The sequence below is a fragment of the Rhineura floridana genome, chromosome 11 (assembly GCF_030035675.1).
Source record: "Rhineura floridana isolate rRhiFlo1 chromosome 11, rRhiFlo1.hap2, whole genome shotgun sequence".
Lineage (NCBI taxonomy): Eukaryota > Metazoa > Chordata > Lepidosauria > Squamata > Rhineuridae > Rhineura > Rhineura floridana.
In genome coordinates this window covers 17,150,948-17,169,111 of record NC_084490.1, presented here as the reverse complement: position 1 = coordinate 17,169,111, position 18,164 = coordinate 17,150,948, and the positions used below count along the sequence as shown (strand labels likewise).

The window sequence follows — 18,164 nt, the reverse complement described above, 5'->3', positions numbered from 1 at the left end:
TCCTGTTCCAGAGCAGAGTTTGGGGTGGGCACCCCCAGTTACTAATTTTTTATGATTTTATGACATCATTATGTATTTATGATAATATCAGAAGCCTGATGATTTTGATTGCATAAATGTATTGTTATTCTTGATGGGGAGAGTCCCCCGATCACAGTGATATATCATATAGGGTACCCCAACATATATTTTGGGTTTCAGAGACATGTTAAGTTTGGTTTGAAGCTGCTGTAGTTGTCAACTCTTCTTTTTTAGTGTTTTGAACTTTCAAGCAAATAAGGAACTGTGAGCTAGGAACCAACTTCAGCGTCATATCAGTTAAATGGATTAAACAGTCGCGAGGGGGGCTGACGTTTTGGTGTATATCTCGGGAACCAGACCACCTAGAAACTTATTTTTTTTTAAATTGAAGCTGAGAGTCCGGAGATTAAGGGGTGCTAGCTGGAGAGGCCCCCCAAAAACCAGAGACTCTGGGCAAAACCCGGAGACCTGGTAACTCTATACAACAGTGGAACCAATTACCCAGGGAGGTGATGGGCTGTCCAACATTGGAGGCATTCAAGAGGCAGCTGGACAGCCACCTGTCGGGTATGCTTTAGTTTGGGTTCCTGCATTGAGCAGGGGGTTGGACTCAATGGCCTTATAGGCCCCTTCCAACTTTGTGATTCTATGAAATGTGGCTGCCCCACCTGACAATGAAGGCTGGCCACAGGGCTGCCTCTCACAGAGCTATAATTACCGACACTCTTAATAAATTACAGTTCCCAGGATTCTTTGGGGAGAATATGTGCTTTAAAGGTATTGTGTGCATGCAGCCTTACTCAGAGAAGACCCATTGAAATTACAGAAAGCAAATTAGTAATGTTTATTAACTTCAATGGGTTTACTCTGAGTGGAACTGAGTAGGCCTATTCACTTCAATAGGTCTACTCTGAGCATGACTAGCATTGAATGCCACCCTCATTTGAAAACTAAGTCTGCAGTCCTAACCATATTGTTGCTGTTGTTATGTGCCTTCGAGTCTGTCCTGTTGAATTCAATGGGGTTTACTCCCAGATATATGGATTTATGATTGTGCACGGTTACCTGTCACAACTACTTTTAGAGACAGAGAAGGAAAAATGTGCACAGACCTAGTTTTATCCAATTAATTAGAAGTAAACTTAACTTAATAAGAAGTAAAGATGATCATTCTGCTTTCCAGCAGCAAAGGCAGCAATCCTGTTACACTACACTTTCTGGGGAGTAATCTCCTTTAACTCAAGAAGGCTTGCTTCTGTGTAGACATGTATAGTGAACTGAAAGACTGGTTGGCCACTGTGAGAACAGGATGCTGGACTGGACTAGATGGGCCAGCAGACTCATCTTGTGTTCTTAACCTAGGAAAAGATTTCGGATTCTCCAAATGTGGTATTATCTTCTCTCCACCCTTTGTAGATTTTTTTTAAAATTAAAAACTGCATTGGGATCTGGTTTTAACAGTCAGAGATGAATCTCCTTCAGATTTCGAGCTTATGACGAGAAGACCTCGCCAAAGGTAAGGATGCTAGTCTTTAATTCACCACATCCAACTGAATGGTGGAAAAGCGGTCCCTTTAAATCCCGAGTTTCTGGTCTTCCCCTCAAATGGCGGCGTCCGAAGTGGCGCCGTCTAGAATCTGCCCTCATCCAAAATGGCGACCGCCCTTGTACGTCTTTCCTGTTTTCGTTTCTTTCCTTGCCCTTGCCTAAGATGGCGGGCCTGCTAACTTCAGCGGCACTTACACCCTCTAACGAAGAAGGTCACACTGCTAAGTCTTGCATCGCCGCTAGAGTCTATGATCAACTTTTTGTTTTGCCCTAAGCAGTGATGGCGACCCTGTAGCTACTAGACCTCGGCAAAGAAGGTGTACGCCTATTGGCTGAGACCAAAACCAGGATGTATTGCTATTGGATGGGCTGGATCTCGAGAAGGATCGGGTGGTGTCGAGGGGCTGGCAGGAGAAGGGCAGGGGGAGGAGGAAGAGCGAGAGCTGGTGAGTTGGAGGAGAGAAGGGGGGCGGCAAAGGCGGGCACGAACGTGAGGAGTGTTGTTTTTTTCAATTTAGTTTTGTTTATTGAGATGCGAGTATTGTTGGCTTGCTTGTTTATTCGAGATATAGATAAGAAGCCTAAGGAAAGGAGGATTTGGAGGTGAGATCCCAGGGGGCTAATGGACCGGCGGCGCGGCGGGGCGGGGAAAACCGGCGGGGGGGCGGTCGGTTGCTTTTAAGTGGGATGTGCCTGGCGAATTGTGGGGCTCGGGTGAAGGAAGGGCAAGGAAAGATACCTGGGGGTGGCGGGGAGAGTAGTGGGGGGAAGGTGAACTTGTGTGTGTGTGTGTGTGTGTCGAATGGAGTGGGAGAAACGTGCAGAAGAGGATGGGGGGCAGATATTTGCTGCTGCTGGGAGGGGGGAAAGGGAACTGGGAAGAAGGTGAAGATGAGACAGGACGGGGGTGGGGAGAGGGAGGTTCGGAGGGGCTCCTTAAGCAGGAAAACTGGGCAGAGTCCGAGGTGGCACAGTCGAGTCCCACATCTGGCTTTTTTTGCGGGGGCAGACACGACTGCTAACCCGTGGAGGTCCAACCAACCTGCTGCTGCTGCCGCCGCTTCTTCACTTGCTCTCTCCGAACCAGCCGGCAGGAGAGGAGCCGGGAGAAGAAGGAGCAGCATCCGCCTCCGCTCCTCTCGTGGGGGAGTGGTGCGGATTCTGCCCAGAGAGACGAGGCAAGTGAACGGGCATGAGCAGGGAGGGGGCGGCGGGCTGAGATAATCTTGGCCAAGCCCCCGCCACCCCATACACGTCGCTGACATGGTAGGAAAGGTTTTATGTATAACCCTAGCCTTTGACACCCGAGCTGGGTATTTTTAGGACCCACTCTACTTTTTGAGATGTGGTTTTAGGTCGTTTTTAATGATGCGACTTAAGACTGTAAGAGTGACCCGCCCTGGAACCTTTGGGTGAAGGGCGGGCAATAAATCTAAAGAATAATAATGGGGGCGGGGGGGGGAACAGCATCTAGGAATGTGAGGGAGAAATCAGTGGGAGCATTTAATGGGGCAGATCTTGAAGGGGAGGGTTAGGAGACAACACCCAAGGGAATGTGTGTGTGCTTACATACATCGGTGATCCTAGGCTGTGAAGCTTGACTGAGTAGGAAGAAAGGGATGGAAAAGCAACCCTGGATGGACTGTACCTCTTTTCTCCAGAATCCTTTCCCTTTGCAGGGAAGGGTGTCATACCAGTATTCTAGACAGCACCCAGCAGTTCAGGACTGCCATTGAAATCCAGTTCTGGGAGAGATCCCATGGGTCACCTTCAGCCCTGTTTTATGATTTCCCCCTTCCATCTTCCTGCCTGCCCCACAGGCTCACCTGGTGGAAGCATTAAGTATCCATCACCAGGAATGACGGGGCAGTAGGAGAAGGTGCAATGGGCCCCCTGCTTCCATGGCAAGGAGGGGGGACAGGGTATACTTCCATAGCAAAATGGGGAATACCTGGTTCAGAGCTGGAGGAGCACATAGTAAAAGACTCACAAATGCTGTTAAGACATAATAAATAAATAAATAAAGTAAGGGCTACTGGGAGGGAACTATTCGGATGGGGAGAGATCACAGTATCTTTATTGAAGGGAATAGCTGGTCCCTTCCCAGCTGATTAGGCTGAATCTCTTCAGAAAAAATGTGGCCTGCCTAACATTGCAGCTGGCATTATAGCCCTAAAAAAGACACCTATCCCCTGCTTGTCTCCCTGTTTAGTTCTATTTACTTTGATCTCCCTGTCACTTGGAGATTTGTGTTGTCTTGATTTCTGTCACATGGCATTACTCAGCATCCCCTTCCCTTCCTTCCACAGTCTTATTGGCCTCTTGCCAGCTGTAGCTTTTGGATAACCCCATATCTGATAGCAAATGTGAGGAAGGTAATGGACAGGGTGACAGTTTGAGGAGACTTCTGTCATGTGTGGAAACACAAATCCACCAAAAGGTTGGCCTGTTGTTTGTGTGTATACCTCTTGCAGTGATGGGAACCCGTCCCCCTCAAGGTGATGTTGGACTCCAACTCCTATCAGTCCTTGCCAGCATGGCCAATGGTCAGGGATGATGGGAGATGTAGTTCAACAGCATCTAGAGGACCACAGGTTCCCTCTTCCTGCCCTAGAGGGCCCTTTTATAAGCTGTGGAATATGTTTCTCAGCTCGGATTCTCTTCTGCCCTGCCTGCTGTACTATTACATGCTGTTGTGGTTTCCCGTATCCTTTGATTTTTCCTCCCTTTAATTCGCTGGTTCCCATCTGCATTTGGTGAGTGCCTGTTTGGTTTTGCACACCCCACTAGGCGGAGGCATCCGCAGAAACAATTCCCTGGCTTCTGGTGAGAAGTTCTCCCTTGTCATCTCAGCTTCTAGTTTTAGTTACTCTGGAATGTCCCTGTGGAGGGAGGGCGTTTTTTGGTTGTCACTAACATGCTATTTGCATGCCTCTTAATGATTTATAATTACCTTCTCTGAGGGGAGACATAATTAGCCCCTGTGTCTTGTTCAGTGCTATCATAGGAATAAATATTTGAGCCAGCTGGTCCTTCAAACATGAGGGGCGGCATTCATAAGGGTACTGGATAAGACCATCCTCTCCCCTCCGGACACACACAGGGTTCAGTCCTGTACATGCTTACCTGGGAGAAAGTCCTATTGAACTCAAGGTAACTTACTTCTAAGTAGACAAGAATAGGATTGCATTGTCAATCATCCTTTGCTTAGCTTAGCAGTAAATGCAAACTTTTCCATGGCTATTAGAGAGGATAAGTGTGATTTATCATCCACATGATGGGTTATGACAACCAGGGTTGGGTGATACTTTCTTCCAGATAAACCTGGAATAGTTAACATTTGATTTTTAAAGGCAGAAGTAAATCTGAGAATCACAGGGATATGTTAGTTTTAATTCTGATTTCTTCTATTTTTCTCCCTGTGAAGCAGAGAAGTGAGGAATGAGGACCCAGTGGGCCATTCTGGGGCGGCCTCCAAACCCCTGATTCCAGGGAGGTATAGAGTGTTTCCCTCCTCAGGCCGGCCATGGAGAGCCCTCTTCTTGAACTAACATCTGAGGGGAACCCTCCGCCAGTGTCCGCCTTTGAGAGGCAGGTCAGGCGACGAAAAATCATCATATACAGGTGGGGGAAGAGCTGGTCTCCTCCCTGTCAACTCCAGCGGGTGAGGGAGATTGGGCCGTTGCCTTGACCTTCTCTCCTTTCTCATTTTCAGGCCTGCTGCTGAGGAGCAAGGATCCACCTCCCTATGCCCGAAGCCCCTTCAGAGAAACAGAATGTGCCCCCTCCTGGGTGGCGATGCAGAGCAGTTGCCCAGCAAGAGGCAACGGCTTCAGCTGGGGTCTCCCGAAAGGGCGGAAAGGAATGGAGAGGTTTGCAGTGGGACAGGAGAGACCTTGTGGTGTGTGGCATCTCCCATGGAGAAAAAGCAGAGGAAGGTGCTGGCTGTCAACCTGGAAGATTTTTCGACGACTCAAATGCTTGTGAGGACACCATAGCATGGGAGCTGGACTGCAGGGTGCATGGGAGGGTTCCTCACAAGGGCATGTTAAATCTGCTTCTAGGGTGGGAGGGCCAACTGAATAGGGCCCAAGACTGCCGGTTCTTAACTCCCTCCTGGTGAGATGTAATTGCCTCTTTGCTCGAAATGCCATTTCTGCCCTGCACCAATATACACACTCTGTGTGTCCTAAATCAAATTCCACCACACAACCAAGCCTTTCTTTCAGCTCTCTAGTTGCAAACCAAGGGAATTCCCTCCGTTTCCCCCTAACCCCCCCCCATCCCACCTCACAAAAGGGGTCCATAGTCTTCATCTGTATTATCCAGTAAATGTCTTTATTTGCATGGTACACAGTGTGGCAATGCTAATGAATAAGTATCCCTTGCCCGTCAAAAGCCAAGATCTTCCCAGGGGTTAATACAGTAGTGAAGGCACCCATTCTCTAGTTTCCCCCTATGCATTGCAGCTCCCATGATGCTTTGCACACCACCAGATCAGGCAAATGATGACCTGTGGCATATGGTTGCTCTCTGGCATTGTGAGGGAGGCGTCGACTCACTTGGATTAAGTCCCTGAAGGATGCTTTGTCCCCATGAGCCAATTCCTGTGTAAACACTCTCATGGAGGGTGGAAAAAAAGGGGAGAGAAGGCCTCTGTCCCTCATTATTCTTAAGCTGTTTCAAACTTGGCATGCATCTCTCTTTGCCCAGGATGATCCTCAAGGGGGCTCCCCTCTGCAAAGACCCGCAACGCCTCCCTGCACCACCCCCCTCCAGCCAGCAACTACGAATGAAGACAGAGCTTCCGGCTCAACAAAGGCTGAAAGCAGCACTGTGTGCAGGTGAGGAAAGACCCGCAAGAGACTGGAGAGATCGAGCAGCTTGGGATTGGGCACTTCATTTGTAACTTTCTGTCTGTCTTACTCCTGCCATCCCCAGGTCATCTCCCACTGAGGGGTACTCTCCATCCCATCAGGAGCCTCAGGAGAGGCTGGCTCATGCATGCCGGCAGCTCTGGGACAAGAGGCCGTCTCCCCTTCAGTGTCGTGAGTCTGAGCGCCTGCAAGCCAAGAGGCAGCGTCTTCAGAAGGGAATTTCCCTGGCAAACGGGAGTGAAGGGACAAAGACCTCCCCGCTGGAGACAGCTCGTCGGCGGATCCTGGCCATCAGTCTGGAGGACTGTTCCTTGAACCGAATGCTGGTTAGTTAAGAGGGTGGGAGGCAACCTCAGAAAATGGGATGGCAGGGAGCCTTGGAAAAACCACATGGAGGGAGTCGGAGGGAGTCAGAGGGTGATGGCTCAGTCCGCATTTCGATTCCGACGTCTTTTCTCGCTGGCAGGATGCCGGCGTTGGCAAGGAGCAGCAGGAGACCTCCCCATCCCCCTGCGGGTGAGTGCTCCCCCCACAAAAGCAATGAAGGCATGGAGCTGTCTGTGCCTTCGCCCCCCCCCCCTTCAAGTGGGTGCCCGTCACACAGCAAGAAAACTGATCAACATCAGTGGTTAGTGTTGATGCCTCCTGTACTATCCCAAGCTCCCTTGGGGTGAGAGGGAACAGTCTCTTTCCCTTTGATGGAAATACTAACTTTGGTCCCTGCTTGTGTCTAAAGCATCTTGATTTGGGGGAGAGCATGGGTCAAAGGAGGCTGCTCATCCCTGCCCCATGTTTCTGCTGTTACTCAGGAGCAATCAACTGATAGTGCCTCACCAATTCTCTCCAGATGTGGGCAACCCAACCCCTCAAGACCCACAAGATCACTGTCATCAAACAGGTAGGTGAGACTCTTGTAGGCGTTGTGTGCTGTTAGTCTGACCTTTAGTGCGAAGTCGTTTCAAGGTACAGGCGGGCCCCACTTATACGGCAGGTTCCGTTCCAGACTGCCGTCGTAAAGCGGAAATCGCTGTAAAGCGAAACCCATTGGAAATAATGTGGTGCATTGCGCGAAAATGCCACAAAAATGTCACAAAAACTTGACTGATCCATCCCTGGTCCTGTGGAACCTGGCAAACTCTTTGCAAACTTCAGTCACGCAAGCAAATTTCCCATGAGTAATTGTATTTATTTAAGTTATTTATACCTCCCCTTCCCACCACTTAGGGCTTCAAAGAGTCTTGCAGACATCTGTGACCAGATCTGTGGTAGGGCAGGTTCCAACATGTAGATCTTCCACCCTAGAACAGAGCAATAGTCACCCGCTGCCTGTACCTGATGACCATGTTGGAGCAAGGGTTGCCTCAGTGGTGGCAGAAGGGCAAAAGGCCTTTCAGAAACACTACCCCAGCCAATCTAAAAGCATAACATCAGTGGGGGTGGGGGGTGGGGGAGAGGAGGTCAGGGCTGCTCCTGCCAAACAGTTGTTCACACAGACATCTGACTTGATGTCACTTAGTACCTGTTTTGTGCCTGATTGGATATGCATTTGAAGGGGGGAGGAAGGGAGCTGCTGTTCATAGGATACCATGACCTCACTGGGTTGAGATGTTCATGTCTGAAACTTACTTTTCTGTGTTCAGGTGATAAGTTGTTTCAGAAGATGAATGGCTGGGGGAATATAGCTCTAGTGCTAAGGGAATCCTTTCCCCCTGTGGCCCCAGCTTGATTCTGCTGGAGAACAAGCTGCTGTTGGTCCAGCAGAGAGCTGGTCCAGAAACTTGCACGTTTGCCAGAATGCACAGGGTGCTGAGAGTTGCTAGGAGACGCCCTGTTCCCCTCATAGACCTTCAATCAGAGTGGCTGACTGTTAAACCAGTCTGGCTGCTGGAGCTCTCTCAGTGGAACAGGAGTCTCCTCTCAGCACCCTTCACAAACTACACTTCCCAGGATTCTCTGAGGGAAGCCATGATTGTCTCAGGTGAAATCAAAGTCTGGTGTGGGTGTGGCTCCCTGACTAGGCAAGCCCAGCAGCTGTGAGTCTGGCTTTTAGAACTCTGACAGTTGGTTTGTACTGAGCATGCCCCACATTATCATAAGGTGCCAGCCAAAATTTCTTAAATTAACTAAAAATCAGCCAGGCATTTTTTTAACTTTTAAACTGCAGAAGATGAAGGTCAGAGTATGGGGCAAGGTCAGTATTAGGATTACAGGTACTCTGTGAACATGGCTGATTTTTAATGAATTTCAACAGATTATGAGAACTCTGAGAGAAAAAAGTCCAAAAGGGCCCTGGATTCCCCCCCCCTCTTTTTAGACTTTGAACTCTCGATTCTCTCTGACTGTTTTGTGTATCGCCATGAAAATTGAGAGTGTTGTTAAGCAAGCGTTTCTGAGTTCAGGACTATAAGTTTTGTAAGGTTTTGTTTTAAAATGAGCTTATGGGAAGTATCAGAATGGCATGGAGGGTATTTTCAATTTAACATTGCAGAATGTGAAAAATCCATGCTGGCTATAGTATACAGCCACTCTTGTGGCTGTATAATTTAGTTGCTTTTCTCATAAAAGCGACCCAGAGCAAAATAGTAAGTGATTTGGGTTTAGCGTGGTCAGAGCCAGCATACAGAGGATATTCCATTTCCATTTTGACTGGAGCTGAAAATGCACTCTCTCCCCTATTGGCTTGCAGCTTATGTTCCTGACAAAATGGAGGCCTGTGAGGCAACATTTATTGAATTTTTTATTTAACAACATTTATATACCGCTTGATTGTCATAAAACCTCTAAGTGGCTTACAAGAAATATTAAAAGTATCAATGAAAAACCAGTTTGAAACAAGTCATTAAAAATGTTTAAAAGATGTGGGGACAAAAATGGAGGCAGGTTGATGTTGCTTTGCAACAATTCACAACTCTATCCAGAGGCCCCCCACCCCTCATTGATTGGCTGAGAGAGCATGTGATGGTGCGCAAGCAAGGAAGAAAGATTTAGCAAGATGGTACACTTGATATTTACAATCGTGTTGTAAGAGAATGACTATCCATTCCTTATGTCAGCTTTCCTCAACCTGGTGCTGTTCAGGTGTTTTGGGCTACAACCCCAACGAGCACAGATGTGCTTGCTGGGGTCTGTGGGAGTTTTAGTCCAAAACATCTGGAGGGCACCAGGTTGGGAAAGGCTGCCTTGGGTCCTACCATGATGGTGCCTTTTCTTTCCCCTCCTACCAGATGCAGCTGCTGAAGCTCCCTCCTCCTGGCCACCTTCAGCTGCCACGCTCTTGCGTCCGTCGGTGGTCCCCCATTTCCGGCACTGGGGATTGGTCCCCGTCTTCCAGAGCATGCGTTCCAAACTGGAGGCCTTTGCTGACATCTTTCTGAGCCCATCCAAGCCTTCCCTTCCATCCACAGAGGGGCCCCCCTCCCTGCCCCCCTGCCCCCCTGGAAATGAGGACCAGGCCGCAGCTCAGCCAGTTACCCCACGCCAAGGAGTCAACATTGAGGTAAAAATCGCCATTTCAGAACCACGCCCCCGGAAGAGGAGCTGCCACCATGAAGAGGAGGAGGAAGAAGAGATGGGCAGCATGGTGGTGAGCGGACGGCCCCCTATCCGCCAGTGGCGCCTGAATGAAGGAGACACAGCTCCCCAGCCCCGCCTTGGACGCAGCTACTCCTGCCCTGATTTTCCTGGAGCCTGCTCTTGGCAAGCTTCTCCTGCGACCCTTTCGCTCTCTGCACAGCTGCGACAGCGCCGGCACACTGTCTGCAGCCTGGAAGTGTCCCGGGAGCTGGGCCGCCCCACCCCACCCTGCCTACGCAAGGAGGTGTATCCTTTCAGCACACCGCCTGCTCACCTCTTGCTTGGTCCCGCAGTACACACTCCCCACTGCGATGGTTCCTCCTACGCCTCCCCTGTGCCTTCCTGCTGCTGTGAATCTGACCCAGCTCATTCCAGGTAAAAACTTTCCCCTCCCAGCCCCAAGCTGTATATTTGTCATTCCTCAGGAGTCCAGAAGACCTATCCTCTTCAAAACCTTTGGCACTCCCACCCTAAAAAGCCACAAACGACCCTTTACATGGGTGCTGGCTTCTCTCTCATCATCTTAAAAAAATATATTACTATAGGGTTGTATCCTATTTAGAGTAGGCTGAGTGAAATTAATGGACCCAAGTTAACAATTTCCAGTAAATTAAATGGGTCTAGTCTAACACCAGAGGTCTGATTCCCCATAAGGCATTTTCATTCACTGACTAGTGGTGGAGGCTGATGGGCTGGGCCTCTTCATCCTTTGCTTCTTTTCACAGGCAGAAAGGCTCCACTTTTCCCAGTGTTTCACAACTTCCATAATGCTCTGTACTCTCAGTGCTCTGTGGCACAGCTGTATCGGTTTGTTTTTCTCTTTTAAAGTCCCCTCCACCGAGTTGAAGAGAGAGCACTACCAATCTGGGAAACAGCTAGGATTCCTTTCTACTAACATAATGTTTGGTTTTCCCTCTCTATCCTCTTAGGGACGTCTCTCCATCCCCAGATCATGGGCAGAGAGTGTCTGGGGTTGGCCTGGATGTGGTTGACTCGGAGTTGCTCACATCAGAACAGATGATGCTTTCGGAAGCTGGGATAAAGGTTAGTTGCACTCTGGGCTCTCGTTACGACATGCTGCACTGTGAGGAATGGATGGCTCTGGAACACATCCATTTTAGGGACTTTCATTTTTGTTTGCCATCATCATGGCCTTTCACAGTCCTTCTTAACCTCCCTAAAACCTACAGGGGTCCCAAGACAACTCCATAGGGAAGGTATCCTCCATAAGGATCCGCAAGACACCAGCCAGGCAGCAAGCAAATCTCACTCCCATGGGGCTTCCCCGGCCTGTCAGGTGAGGGTGCCTCACAAGAGGGCTAGAATGGAACAGAAGGGGCTTTTCAGCAAAAGAAGGGTGGGTGTTGAATTAGCCTGGCAGCACTTCGGGAATTCTGGATTCAGATTCTCTAGTGCTTGGAAGGGAGGTGGATGTGGGGTCTGTTGTATAGCTTGGGGCAGAGGAGTGCTTTGAGGGAGGGGGCTTATTGAGGAAAGGTGTGGTATACTTTAAAAAAAAAACATGAAGAAAAATGCACGAGCTGAGTGGAATCTGAGTTAGGAATGAGGGCTGTCCACCAACATTAAAGCTTGTTAGTTGATGTCTGCCTTTCGGTTTGAAGCCTCTCTGAAAAGAACTGCTTGGGTGCTCTTGTTGGTGGGTTGGATGTTGTTGGACTACAGCTCCCATCAGCCCTAACCAAGGATGATGGGAGTTGTAGTCCAACAACATTTGGGGACCCAAGGTTGAAAAACAGTGGGTTAGAAGATGAGCATTCCGAGAGCATTGGGAAACATGGGCTAAAGGAGGTGGGGTGCTGGATCCGGCGCTCCTGGGACCTTGGGAAGGTTTCGAGGCAATTGTGGTCCAAGGCTGTTAGACTGCGTCAAATTGAGCTGCAAGCTAAGAGGCCAGCTGGTGGTCTCTATGTGAAACATATGAGTGAACGGGTAGCACAGATGTCTGAGCTCACAGTGAGGACAAAGCAACTTGACGCCCTGCAAAGCTATATGGCTACACATGCACACACTCCAAATGAGAGTGGTTTATCACAGGCTGCTGGGCGATGAGCTTTGACATCTCTTTCCTGTCCCAGGTTGAACAAGAAAGAGTTTAGCCTGGAGGAGATCTACACCAACAAGAACTACCGCACACCCACGGAGAAGAGGTGAGGAAGGCTGCTTGGAGGACCTTCTATCCTTTCTGAAAACAACAGCACTTTAATGAGCATTACTTTTATATTCTGTCTCTCTCTGCTTGGTCATTTCAGGCCAGCAACCCCAGATTCTGTTTTCAGGATCCCTAAGCCATAAACGCTACCTCCTCCACGTATTTGTGAACATGTATAGTTAATTGCAAAAAAGGGCTGGGGAGGATGTGCATGGAGCAGTGGTGATGTGTAGTGATACAAACGTTCCCCTATTTCCTTTGTCCCTAACATCTTAGAGCCCTGTGCCGTCAGGCCAAAGGCCTGCCTAATCCAACCAGATGCTTGTGAGGGGAGCCCACAAGTGGATTGAGCTGTGTAGTACTCCCACTCACATTCCTTGGCAACTTGGACTCACAGGCAAATTACCTGTATAGACATCATGAGTCTTATTCTCCATGAACTTGCCTATTTCCATTTTAGAGATGGCCAGCTTGGTGGCCATCACTAAGCCAAGGCTGGGGAACCTTTTTGGCCTGATAGGCCAGATCCTTATCTGGCCCCACCCCACAGGCCAAGTTTGACAAGTGTGCAGGACAAACCACCTGTCAGTCACCTATCAAGGTCCGTTGCCTCGTGCATCCCAAGCACCTGACATCCAGCTGGCTTCAGGCGCTTGCTAACTTTCATGCAAAGGACTTTGCTGCTCTTGGAGAACCAAGCAGTTTGCACTGAAACCACTGCTAAAATGTAGTGGAAAAGCTCCAATTTAACAGCAGGTTCAATGGAAACTCTTTAGTATTATCAGATCAAGGCACACTCCCCTTACTCATCAGCTGTGATGGGTGGGAGAAGCATGCTTTGCAGTAGCAAAGAAAAAACCCAGGAGCACACTTTAAGCTTCCACTTGTTCCTTTGTAGCCACCTCAATACCTGCTTCACATCTGATATCGCATCTGATGTCGGGTGTAGGGCAGGTGGGTCTGTTTTAGAAGAAATGGCATTGTGGGCCAAATGGGGAGGCCTAGCAGGCCAAGTGGGCCAGAGGGTCCCCACCCCTGGTCTAAACTAAAATGCTCCATATATAAATCTTTCCTTGCAGGGGACTTGCCCCAACTCTTTGATAGTTTTGGTTGCCCTTTTTTGCAGATGGGAAAATACAGGCCAGGTGGATAATTATTTTGGACCAGTGGTCAGTGAATATAAGTGAAATTTCAACTACCTGTCATTTTAGCATCTGCCCTGTATTGTGAAAACAATGTGTGGATGAACTGTGGCAATCTAGTTCATTATAAGTTTCTTCTACGGCCCTTGGAGCTGATGAATCCCTGTAGCTTACTTGACGGTTCCAGTTACACAGGCTGTCTGCTCCTGTTCTGATTTGGGATAATGCATAAACTGCTTGCTGCAGTCCTTGGAATTTTAGCTGTTTTCCTAATTGTTGCTTTCAATTTAGAAGTTTCTAGTTCTCAAGATTGATGGAGCAAATACTTAATGCACAAGCAATTGGTGCAGAAGCTATGAATCCAAACAGACATTTGGGCAGGGAGTCATCTTTCAAGTTTTCTGCGAAGATGCTATGACATTTTCTGCGGCTGCTGATTCCTGCCACCCTCCAAACCACTTTCATGTTTGATTTTTCCTCATGGCATGCCAGATGTTGCCAAAACATCCCAATTTTGATCCAGGCATTAAAAACAGAGCATATAACACAGAGTGTAACTACACGAACATTTGCATTATTCATTCCAGCTACAAAACGTTGCAAGTTTTGTAGGTAGTTTCCATTTCCTTATGCTTTCTATACCGCCAGGGAATCTACTCTTGAAATTGGGAATCTGAGATGTCCTCTCCTTTTTCCTCATGTCCCACCTCCTGTCTTCTATCCCTGCAGGTCATTTGAGACCATCTTTGAGGTGCCACTGGAACGCAACGGAGCGCTCATCTTCACCAGCCAACGTAAGCTGAAGCGGGCCATGGAGTTCCGGGAGGGAGGTCTTCCCCGCAAGCAACGCAAAGCCCGCTCCCGAGGGGGTCGCAGGGCAGGAGGACGGCGGGCTCAGCCCCAGTCTCTTGAGCTGGAGGAGATGCTGCAGCAGCGGCTGGCTGAACTGGATGCCTTGTTTGAGGAAGAAGAGCGCTGAGTTCTGAGCAGGGCCTAAATCTGTATCAAGGAAAGGGCACAGCACCCTTAGGAGCTCAGACGCCATCTAAACTAGCAAGAGGTTGCTTTTTAAAAACTACCAAAATCGCCATTACCACTCCAAGCTTCTCCTGTGGTGCTCTTTATTCTCTTCTTCCCCAGCTAATTGGTCTTCTGTGACTGTTGCCTCATTCTCCATTGATGTTAGATCACTCTCCAAGCCAAGGATAATATTGCCACTATGAAAATGGGGGTTGAGTGTCATTCAACGCCATCTGGCCAATCGCCACACTGCCTGCTTTGGCACCATGCCAGTCCCTTTCTTCTCAGCTCTTTGGCTCACGAGCACAAGGGGAAGAACGTTTGTGGTGCCCAAAAGTTGTTTCTTCTTTGCACTCTTCCTCCTATGCACAATTGGATCACCAGTGCCTCGCATAGGAGGAGTGCATAGGTCTAATGCCCAGTGGTATTGTGCCATCTACCAGTTGTTTAGGCCAGCAAGGGCTGTGCCTAGCCAGGTGAGGGGCAAGTTGCCCATTTTTGAGATGCCATCCCTATCAAAACAAATACGAATGCAGAATGTACAAGCCCATTGGATGAGAAGGATAAAGAAAGGGATTGTGGGAAAGAATCAGCAGAAGCAGGTTTTGTTATGGGGCAGGTGATGAAATGGTGCAAGGGATGATGTAGCTATAGGCTGGGAAAAGGGGTATGTGTCCAATTGTTAAAGCATGGACATTGCACAGCCGGCTGGAGAATCCCTTAGCGTCTCTGTCCTGGATCAGGGCCTCTGTATTCCTGGTTTAGATCAACTTGCTGGGACTATGTTCTGTTAGGCGTGAGGTGTTTTTTGTTTTCATTTTTGTATTAATCTATATTTCTAATAAACTTTTCAGCTTGGGGCAAGAAAAAATGTATTTTTGATTGCTCCTTAACTGATCTTTGTGAACCTTGCAATGCAGCTTTAAGGGAAACCATATTGCCAGGTGTGCAGCAGACCACTTTGCCTCAGAAAAAGTGCACGGTGAAGAGAATGAAAACCAATAGCAAGCAGTGGGGTTACAGGTCCACACAGAATTATTGCCCAAGAAAATGTTGCTTCCTATCAGGAATGGTGGTAGACATAATTGGCTATGACAAAAAGAAATTGCTGTGATGCAGGATCAAATGACAAGGAGAGGAGCATAATGCACATGGTTGTACTACAATTCTACATGTATAAGAAACTACAGAAAATAATGAAATATATGGATCCATGTGGTCTGAGATGCAGTTTCTGCAAATTGCACTCATGCCCAGTTTAAAAAAAAGTGTTTGGTGGTGGTGTTAGGATTCACCTTCCTCAAAACCTTTGCCATTTCAAGTCAACAATGGTGAAGTTTGCATCATCTTTCATTACAAGAAGTAAAGACAGCATGTCCAACTTCTTTGCGGCTAGTACATCAACAAAATGACATTTTATCCGATTAATAGGTTTTGCGTACGAGTGAAGACTTTCATCATATTCACTGCAGCAGTTACTTCTTTGCTCCGCTTGTCTACTGGAAGTTGCCTTTTCTCCTTGTTATTTAAATATTTAGGATTTATTGGATAGCTTTTATTCCAGTAGGTTCTACTCAAAGCTTTTAAGACTCAGAGGGTAGACCCACAAATAAAAGCTCTGAGCTGTATATTTGCGCCAGGACAGACGATCCCTGGCCTGGAGCTGATTTAGGTAAATTTAGATGTTTTGATTATTAAGCAGTATATAAATCCTGTTAAATCTCTGCATACTGTTGAGGGGAAGACAAACTCTTCTCTCGCAGCTTAGGGTTGGCTGTGTTCTTTCTGTACTTTGCTTCTGTTTAGTATTTTTCTTATCTTGCTATATTTCTAAAGCAAGTTGCAGTACAAACAGCCAAGGTTCACTCTCTTCACAACTCCAGTCACATAGTAACTAGAAGAGGGAGAGATTGGGGGGGGGGAGTGCTTCCAAACCTTTGTCAGGCCTGCGCAGTATGGCCCAAGACTGGTTGGTTTTGGAAGCCACCAACTTGAGCAGGATGCAACACTCTCGGGCGACTTCATTGTGTCTATCTGGTTCCACCTGGAAGGCCGAGAGAGCCTATTGTGGAGAAAGGTTGTCAAAATATTTATCTTCAAACTCCTTGACCAAAGTGTGGCCATCAGGCGGTACTTGGAGTCAGATGCATAGGTAGGGTTGTGACGGTTGCATTTTTAGCTAACCTTGCTCATCTGAGATTTGTTGTCTTCTCAGTTCTGCCTGATTTTATTTATTTACTTACAGGCTTATATGCTGCACAATAAACATAGGATCTAGGCTTTGAACATAATACATCCATAAAACAGCATAAAATACTTCAAGTCAACATCTGAAGAGTGATAGACAATAAACCGGTGGTTGAGCTAAATGTCAGAAAAGGGCTATGTAAACAGAAAAATCTTAAGCAGGCCTCTGAAACAAAATACCCATGGTGCTTGCTTAATGGTAATAGCAAGGAGTTCCAGAACCGAGGCACAGACACGCTAAATGCCCTCTTTCTTGTAGAAGCAAGGCAAACAATGTGGCACCCTTAAATAGTGGCTCCAGCTGCCTGTAGCAATCAGGCAGGGGTGTATGTATGTATGTAAGTGGTCCCAAGCTGTTTACAGCTTCGTAGGCTAACAGTAACTTGGCCCAGTGTAGAGGTGTTATATATTGCATTCTGCCCAAACTCCCACTGTCTGGATCAAAAACAACAGAAGCCCCACAGAGAATGTGTGGCAGTATAAATTTGAGGTTCCCAGTATCTGAAGCACAGTAGCCCAGCTATCTCAATCCAGGAATGGCTACAGCTGCCTTACTCAACAATACATTAAGCTCCTAGCCACCAAGAACATTTGGGCCTTTAATGACAAAGATGGATACAGGAGCATTCTCCGGCTACAACACGGAGTATGACCTCATCTAGAAAAGGCAATTTATGTATCTCCCAGACATAAGAACCATTCACCCACAGTGCCTCAGTCTTAACTGGGATTTAGGTGTAGTTTATTGGTCTTCATCAAACCCACCAGGGCATCTAGGCACTGGTCCAAGGCTTGTATAGCCTCACCTGAATCAGATGTAATAAGAGAAGTAGTGCTAAGTATCCTGTCCCAAAATCCCTAATGGTTGCTTTCAATAGGTTAATATAGATCAGTGGTTTCCTATAGACTGCTTGAAAATTGCTGATGGTCTTGGCAGACAACTTTTTTTTTTTTGGCCTGTGGTAGCAATTGTAATATGCTGTGCTAGATGCTGTATGATTTTTAATTGTATTAGTGTTGCTTCTTTTATTTCTCGTATGAGAATCTGAATTATATAGAATTCAAATTGTAAATGTTCTTCATGGACACACCGCGGATCACCTGAATGAAACTTGGGGACCACAGTTTGGGAACCCTAGAAATAGATGTTAAGAAGTATTGGTGATAAAGTGGTGCCCTGTGGTACACCATGGTGTAAAACCATCATGGGACTAATGAGCAGTCTTCCACTTCTACTCTCTGGACTTGGCCCTGCAGACTGGATTGGAACCCACTACAGTACAGTGCCTCCAATACTCATCTCTCACAGTCCAGGAAAATTCCATGGTCAAAGGTATCAAAAACCGCAAAGAGATTGAGAAGAAGAATGGTTGCATTCCCCATGGCCTTTCAATAAAGGTCATCCATCAGGGCCACCAAGGCTGCATAAGGAGGCTTGAACAGAGACTAGCAATGATTTAGAATGATAATCTGTGTTCTCCAGGAACACCTGCAGCTTCTCTGCCACAACTTCCTTCACTACTGTGCCTAAAAAAGGATATGCAGGACTGGTTGGTAGTTGCTCTG

At 47.6% G+C, this 18,164-nt stretch overlaps 1 protein-coding gene across 6 annotated transcripts; it reads left to right on the top strand.

Moving 5' to 3' along the window:
• The first annotated feature begins 1,930 nt into the window (after positions 1-1,930).
• On the top strand, positions 1,931-15,239 carry PRR14 (proline rich 14). Of its 6 annotated transcripts, none has more exons than XM_061588889.1 (12): positions 1,931-2,015; positions 5,000-5,193; positions 5,285-5,552; positions 6,283-6,413; positions 6,511-6,772; positions 6,913-6,962; positions 7,256-7,344; positions 9,671-10,394; positions 10,949-11,063; positions 11,210-11,316; positions 12,116-12,187; positions 14,061-15,238. In XM_061588889.1, exons 2-12 carry the CDS (start codon positions 5,096-5,098, stop codon positions 14,308-14,310), a joined length of 2,166 nt encoding a protein of 721 aa, XP_061444873.1. In that variant the 5' UTR covers positions 1,931-2,015; positions 5,000-5,095; the 3' UTR covers positions 14,311-15,238. The 6 variants fall into 6 exon arrangements, with proteins under 6 accessions (XP_061444873.1, XP_061444879.1, XP_061444874.1 ...); XM_061588890.1 differs by having other exon boundaries at positions 1,937-2,015; positions 4,997-5,193; XM_061588892.1 differs by lacking the exon at positions 1,931-2,015 and adding an exon at positions 2,083-2,172.
• The last annotated feature ends 2,925 nt before the right edge of the window (positions 15,240-18,164 follow it).